We start from the raw sequence: 8,662 nt of genomic DNA on the forward strand, positions 1-8,662 counted from the left end.
AAAAAAAAAAAAAAATATACATTCATACAGGTTGAAGGAAACTCCCTCTTTATAGCCAAATTTAGCTCATTTTGGTTGCTGGAAATTTATGTTCAGGATCTCATTCTTCACATAATACGCACATGCAATATTTATCAAAGGGGAATGCTAATGAATGCTGATGGGGGTTTGACAGTGATGGTAATGAGCAATCCTTTTCAATATTACTTTTGTTTCAGCTTAAGAAAGAATTGTTCTCTTATGAGCAACTACACCTGTCCAGGTTTTGAAATTTACAAGGTAACCCCTATAATCATCTCTAGAGATACATAAGAATTAGAATTGCCTATCGCTTCAGGTTCATTAATCTATATACTTTGGCTGTCTGTATGAACAATAAAAATCTTTAACCATTCCGACTAAACCACTAGCTAAATGAGGCCATCAGAGTCAACTAAAAGAATCACCCTTGGCCAATTATTTATTGTTGAATTATTCTGACCACAGTGTTGTCACGGGGCTGCACATGCTTATGACAGAATTTTACTGTGATACTTTGCTCAGTAGGTTCTTTTTCATTAGCAAAGGTTACGATAATTTCATTCCCTTTTGGCTTAATTGTAGAACTCAATCAAGTCTAGGGATTTTATTTCAAATAATAGGTTCTTTCGGGTCTTTGTTATATTTTCAGTTGTTGATGTTGGGGGTCATCAAGTGTCAAGTTGACTCTGACTCAGAGAAACCCCATGAGACAGAGTAGAACTCCCCCACAGGGTTTTCTTGGCTGTAATCTTTACAGGAGAAGATTGCTAGGTCTTTCTCCTCCAGAGCTGTTGGGTGGGTTTGAATGCCAACCTTCTAGTTAACAGCCGAGCACTTAACCATTGCACCACCAGGGTACTTTCATAACTGAAAGGTTGACTATACTGAATTAATTTATACTGATGAAAAAAAATGGTTTATTATTGGAAGATGCTCAAAAAGTTTTAAAAAAAAGTATTACAGAAAGGAATTTACCACTAGATAGATATTGGAAATAAATAGATATTGGAATTTACTACTAGATAGAATATTTAACATAGAGCTAGCAGTGCCACCATCAGCCTATAGAGCATTAATGTGCAGATAAGAACAGGCTCAGCCTGTTCTTGTCCAGGTGAGTGGAGGCTGCATTTTAGTCCCCACTTACCTCCTTGGTCTGGTGCTCTTACTCAGTGTACAACCCACACAACCGTAAAGGAGATTCTGCAAGGTATATCTCATTGTACTTCAAACCCCATGTTTCTCCACTTACTGGGACATAGACACAGACATAAAAGATTTTTAGATACAAAATTTTGCTTCTATATGTTTGAATCTGAAGAATTGCAGTAATTCTTTACAACCCTGGATCCCTGGATTTCCATACATAAGGAATGGAAGAGAGTTTACTTATTTCACTTTTTTAGGCATTGGTTTCCTATGAAATTCTTTGTGGCCATTGGAAACCCCAAAGAAATATCTCAATAGCTGGGAGGCTACAGAGGAGACTTCTGAGTGAAGATACAAGAGCTTTTCCCAAAGAATTAATTAAGGTCAGAAATGAAGTGGCAGAATTTCAAACCAATTTTCAAGAATTTGTAATTTATGAACATCTTCAAAGGAATGAGTGGAAAAAGAAGGGTAGTAAAAATAGTTCCAACTCATTTGTCAGAGCAAACAGATTTATGTCATGTACTTAAAGTCTAAGACTGTGTGACAGTCAGCTGCTCTTTGATAAATCACTGGGCTCAGAAGTCATTGAAAAAATGTCACCAAGTAGCACAAGGTTGGAGGAGAATATAAAGTTATCTGACTTTTGAATTTGATTTAATTTGCAGATAAACAACCTTTTTTAGCACAAGTCAAAAAGAATAAATAAGCACGGCTCATAATAAGCAATGAGAATAAGTTTACTATCTTTCCTAAAATAGAGCCATGAAGAACCTACAGGGGGTGAATGCAACTCTTGTTTGATTACACCAGCCCTTCAGAAAATATTCTAAATTTAAGTATATGTTTACTTTCCCTGTTATTAAGAGCCCAAAGGCCAATCGTGTGCAATGTGACTAATTCAAAACCAAAAACAAAGGGAGTCATAGAATTATAGATTAGTTTAGCCAAAAGGTCCATATAAATAATCTCATCCACACTCCTCTTTTCACAGTGAGTAATCTGAGGCCCAGAGAGATGAATTAACTTGAGAAGTGAGGTAACCAGTACCAAATCACAAGGTTATTTGGCGGCAGAGCTGGGACAGGAATTCAGGTTCAGTCCCTTTCCATAACCTTCTTGGGACAAAGAAGCACCTTCAACTTAGCCTTTGATCAATAAGCAATATTATCAGAGGGCAAAAAGATTCTCATCAAAATGGAGAAGGTAAATTCTGAGCAGATGTTTCGACAATGGAGGAAAGGAAGAGAACTGCAGACATTGAGAGCCCCAGTGGTGTTGGGATGCCGGGTGTTGGATGTCCATCCACAGACTGCCATAGAGTAAAAACCAGGTATTAACATGCAGCAGTGGGACAGGACCAGGGGATTAGTAACAGGAAAAGAAGAGACTGACTGAACAGAAAGCACCTTTTGATAATTAGTGGGGTGTTGAAAGCAAGGCCAGGACTAAGGACAGTCAATGAGACACTTGCCTCAGACACAAAGTTTAAAGGCATGTAAAAAAGCTCAGTAATCAAGATAAATAATATTCTAATGCAATATTTAAAAAAAAATTAAAATATATAAAAATCCGTGATGAACAAAATATATAAATTTTAATAAAAGACAAGATCAACACTATTGCTTTCTCCTGTCTTACCCTTTATACACCCTTAACTCACTTCCACTCTTCCTTTCTCCAGACCCCCTGTGCCTTTTATCAATCTACTTGCAATTCACTTGTCCTGTTCTAAAACTTAGTCTCGTCTCTTCCATTATTCTTTTCTTTTCCCTGCTCTCTTGTTCTCTCCAGAATTGTTTTCTTTTTTTTTTTTTCTTTCTTATTTTCTCCCTTTTTTGACTGGTCTTGTTTTTTCCTTTTGCGGTTATCCTTCATCTGTATCTCTCTCTCTCCCTTAGCAAGGCATAATAGAAAACTAGTTTTGCAGATTTCCTTATATATAAAACTGTTAATGTTTAATTGTCCATATGTACTCTTCAAGAAAATGTAAAATTTTTCATAGTTGCTGTTGTTGTATATACCCTCGATTGAATCATTTTTAATATCAGTCCTGGGCAAATTACTTAACCTTTCTTTGTCTTAGTTTCCTCATCTGTATAGTGGGGCTATATCTACCTCATAGGGTAATTGTATTAAATGAGATAATATACATCAAGTGTAGAAAATAGTGCCTCATACACTATATACTATACATATGTTTGATATTGTCGTCATTATTATTATTATTATGATTACCATGTCTGCAATTCAGAGTTCTTAAGACTTCTGTATTTCTCTATAAGCTGTATCCATTTAAAATAATTTAGATTTCAGAAGCTCTAATTTTGCTAGTTTATTGTGGAAGTAACTTTACATATTTTTATAAAAGTTTTATTACTTTTCAAAACAGTGTTATTGATTTAAATGTTTCTGGAATTAGGTAATAGGATTTACTAAAATTAATATAAAAAATCAGACTAAATTTGGAATACAGCAGCCTCATTTTACATTATTCACAAAGGAAAACTCTTGTAATTAACTTGACTATCACCAACTAAATTTTCTTTTCTGTACAAAACTGCCTTTATTTCAAATGAAGCGAATAAAACCATGTAAATAGTATTTTCAGAAAAACAAATTCCTAAAAATAGCTACTGTGTGCTAAGGTAAACATACAGAAATTACAGTTATAGTGACTAAATTCCCAAATCAAAGATCTGATTGCCTCCTGTGATGTTTAGGGCACATTATTTGACACTGATGCAAAAGTTTAAAATTTAAGGCCGTTTGGGAAATTGAGGGCAAAAGATGGGCAACTGACCCCTTCAAATAGGATACCCAGCACTAAAGCTGCTACATAGTACCCCCGATAGGCCTCTGGGAAACTGCAAAACAAGCACCACACACACACACACACGTGCACACACACACACACACACACACACACATACACCCCAAAGCCTGAATGTTATTTAAGTGTTCTTTTTTATCCAAGTTTTCTTTAAAAACTTTTAACGTCAAATAAACTTTTAAAATACATTAAACTAATGTTTTTGTCTTGGCTTCGCTTAAAGGTAAAAGTTTAATTTTAATTGGAAAACTAATGGGAAAAAGCTTAGGAAATAATGAGAGATGCACACAAAGATTTCCGAATGAAGATGCTTACTGTAGCACTATTTTTATAAGGGAAATGTTGGGAACAACCTATTTAATAAGAAGGGTTAAGTAGCAACAGTGTTTTCGTAAGTAAATAAAATGTAACAATTAAACTTATGTTTTGAAGAAGTGACGTGATATGGGAAAATGATCACAGCATAAGTGATAGTGGAAAAATATATATGTGTATGTGGCTATATGTATATGTCTCTATATGTCTATATGTGTATGTGTGTCTATGAACGAAACCAGTTGCCATGAAGTCTATTCTGACTCATGGTGACCCAATATGTGTCAGAGTAAAACTACTCCATAGGATTTTCAATGGCTGATCTTTCAGAAGTAGATGACCAGGACTTTCTTTATATATAAACTCATTGCTGTCAAGTTAACTCTGACTCATAGCGACCCTATAGGACAGAGTAGAACTGCCCCATATGATTTCCAAGGAGCAGCTGGTGGATTCGAACTGCCGACCTTTTGGTTAGCAGCCAAACACTTAACCACTCTGCCACACACAAATGCTATAATCTCAATTAAATAAAACTGACCAAAACAAACAAACCAGAAGAAAATATACAAAAATTCACAATTTTATATCTGTAGAGACAACATAATTTCTTCATATATTATTTCTATGATAACATTTTCATTAGGAAGCAATTATAAATGAATTAAAATTATTTATAATTCTCCATTTTATTATAATTTTGTACTTTTCATAACATTTTTCTTTTATTAAAGGTCTATATGACCCTAAACATCTCTCTAGTACTTTAAAAATAAATTTAGTCATATATTATCTAGTATAAATAATCATATGTAAGATTCTCACCAGTTGAGTTTTCCTGAAGTTTTAAAGTTTGTCTTATCTGATGTTGTGCTTTTCCTTTTGCTCCCAGTTGTACCATTCCAAGAGCCAAAGTTGTCCCAAGAGGGGAAAATATAATGTTGTTCTTGTGAGATAAACAAATGGCTTGATAAAGATCCACTGCAAATTCAGTATTTCTTTGAGTCAAGGATCTTGAGGCTTGACTTCCAGAAAAAGCCAATAGGAGACTCCACAACAAGATCGTATCCATTTGACTTCTGTGCATTATTTAATTCGCAATGTATTATATTTCAAAATAATTAGAGTTTAACATACTTAAGCTCAACAGAAACCTTCCTATCTTATTAGAATGTTCTGTCTTGTTAGAACTAACTACCACAAGGGTATGTAATGCCAGTTTTCTGACTATACATCATCTTTTAGGAGAAATAGGCTATGTATTAATGGTAGTTTTTACGTTACTTCACGAATGAATACAAATATATTTGCAATTTTTTAAACAAAATCAGAGAAGACATTGTAATTCTGTAACATTATAGATGGCAATATTCTCTCTGAATAGCTATATAATTATTTTTCCTATCCTTTCTCATGACTTTAAACTGAGTATCTTTAACTGTGAAAACTAAAGAATCCTCTGTCCAGGCTATTCTAAAATCTTTTATGGATAAAGAAGAGAAATTGAATAAAAATGAACACACTTCAGTGTGTTTTTGGATCTAGAATGTTAGGAAGGTAATGTATTCTAAATTAAATGTGTAATCTGACTAACTTTTTACAATAGTGATTCCCAAACTTTAAGAAATCCCACTTGTCTAAGGAAAAATACCCCAAGGCCTATGTCTTACTTTTCCAAAGAGAGTGTGAGGGGGAAAAAAAAAAAGAACACTGACGAAAATTGTGGAGAAACAAAATGACATTCAAACGTAAACACCATAGCAATAACAAAAAATAAAGCAACGAACAAAAACATCAAATAAGAATTTGACAAGCAAATTACCAAACATAAGACTAGCAGTAACTGAAAACCATAACCAATTCATAACAACACTAATGACATTCTATTAAAATGATCTCCTCTAAAATTGCAGGAAATGCAACCATCTGATACCCTAGACTGAACGTATGTTGCAATTTTACCATAAAATTGTTAGTAGAATAGTGACTACAAAGGCGCCACAAATTTTAGTATCACTAATTTTAGTTTATAAATAATAAAACCCATAAAAACCTGTTGCTGTTGAGTCAATTCTCTACTCATAGCAACCCTATAGGACAGAGTAGAACTGCCCCATAGGGTTTCCAAGGAGCTGCTGGTGGATTTGAACTGCTGACCTTTTGATTAGCAGCTGAGCTCTTAACCACTGTGCCACCAGGGCTCCTTATAAATGATACATTTTAATAATCCTAATTCATTTAGTATGTTACTAGAAAATATCTTTGACTGGAGTAAAGATGAAAGCCTCCAGAATAGTGTGTTGTTAGCCATAAAGAAATAAAGAACTGTATTTCTAGAATATTTGCAGGCCATTAGGAGAGCTGCCATGGCCCACTAATGGGTTAAGCATCATTAAGAATCACTATTATATAGAAACAATTATATAGAGAGATTACTAATAGTCAAATATTCTCTGTGGAGTCATTCTCTAAATATTTCAAAATCTGTTTGTAGATATGTAAGCAGTCAAAATGTTATTAGTACATTTAAGGCATCAAATAACAATTCATTAGGTATATGTTTATATACTTGGTTTATATTAGAATAATTAACAATATTATGAAGGATATAATTTTGTAGAAACTGGGTATCAGTTTTCCTCTCATTATTATTAACAATCTTAATAATTAAAATTTATATTCTTTGAGCATCCTAGGCACTTAATAAATTGCAACCTCACACACATAATTTGCTTTAAAAATTCACTTACTTCATTGGGCTTTGGATCCTATCTCAGCAGAAAACACAAAATACTGGTGAATTAAATAACCCAATGAATAGTCTCATAAGAATTTGACCTTCTAATCGATAGTAACATCTTTTAAGAAGACTAAAATTAATGCATTTAACTTTGAAAATTTTAAATAAATTCTGCACCAAAGTGAATTAAAATGTCATTTCTCAACTCTACTAAACATTCGCAAACAATGTTATTGATACATACTTCATTCAAAAGTTGTTTATTTTTAAGGTATTTACCCAAAATTAGCTTCTAATATTCACTGTAATGTTACAACTAAAATATGCTCGCTGGGAAACACTCGTACCTGGAACACCTGATCAGCAAGGCCAGCTCTATTTGTCATGAAGTTTGCTGGATTAATTCCTCTAAAACCACAACAGGTGTTCACTACATTTATATACAAAGTCTAACATGATCAGGTTAATGATCAATGTTGAAATATGAAGAAACTAAGAGATAAAATAATGACAGGATTTAAAAAAAAAATCATTGCAATTCTATTATTATTTCATCCATTATTCCACTTCTTTTATAATAAGTAGAAACAGAATTTATAAGAATGTGCTAGAGGTTGTAAATTTGCTGGTAATTAGTTCTTTTTGTTTCTCACAGGACTCCCACATCAGACTACCAATGCACCCCCTCATAAATATTTCAGAATGCCTATGAGGAAAAGAATAAATCTAAATCAAGTCCAGAATGCAAAGACAAATTACTGCTGCATTTACAGAGTTCTCAACAATCCATCAAATTATACAATAGTCAGAGGAGTTTCCTGTGGATACAAAGCCCACTTGAATCCTTCGGAAAAAGATTAAACATTGAAGCAATATATTCTTTATGTTGAGGAAAAAAACACGTTAAGATTATTGATTTACCAAATTACATCAGTATAATACTAGTAAACGTAGGTAATTTGATAGTAAACATTGGTGTTACTTTTCTATGCTTTAAAAGTTCTACATGATTTTCTCTACAAAAAGGTCATTAATAAAAAATGGACTCATAATTGAATAGGCTTTGATCTCATCTAGTTCAAATCAATCACCTGTATGGTAATAAGATATTAAGCACATTGTACTATTCACCACTGGCCTCTAAGAAGAGAACTGGCAAATTTGGTTGAGTTACAATTAAATAAATATGTCCTTACTGATCATCAAATGTAATATAGTTTCTGATTTTTGCTGTTGTTGTTGCTCTTGGCTGCCTTCACATCAGCCCACAAACATGACAACTTCGTGTGTTGCAGAGCAGACTGCTCCATAGAGTTTTTTTGGCTGTAGTCTTCACGAAAGACGTTTGTCAAGCCTTTATCCAGGGAGCCACTGGCTGGGTTTGAACTGCAAACCTTTAGGTTAGCAGTCGATAGCAAACCTCTTGCGCCACCCAGGCTCCTTAAGGCATTTATTTAAATAGTGTTTTCAAGGACCCTGTTAACTTCTAACAGTGCCTTAATAGAGCAGTAACTGCTAAGAGGACTGAGAAATTTGATGACTACTATAGGCATAATTTCCTATTTTACAAAAATTCTTAATTGCCCATGTAGCCATCTCCAAAT

At 33.7% G+C, this 8,662-nt stretch overlaps 1 protein-coding gene across 1 annotated transcript in view; it reads right to left on the reverse strand.

Moving 5' to 3' along the window:
- SERPINI2 (serpin family I member 2) overlaps window positions 1-5,393 on the reverse strand; it is a 27,715-nt gene extending 22,322 nt beyond the window's left edge. The window contains exon 1 of the mRNA XM_004383435.2: window positions 5,144-5,393. Coding sequence (XP_004383492.2) covers window positions 5,144-5,390 — 247 coding nt within the window. The 5' untranslated portion in view covers window positions 5,391-5,393. The remainder of the gene's footprint in view (window positions 1-5,143) is intronic.
- Between the last annotated feature and the right edge of the window lie 3,269 nt (window positions 5,394-8,662).

Source organism: Trichechus manatus, unplaced genomic scaffold, assembly GCF_000243295.1.
Source record: "Trichechus manatus latirostris isolate Lorelei unplaced genomic scaffold, TriManLat1.0 scaffold00110, whole genome shotgun sequence".
Lineage (NCBI taxonomy): Eukaryota > Metazoa > Chordata > Mammalia > Sirenia > Trichechidae > Trichechus > Trichechus manatus.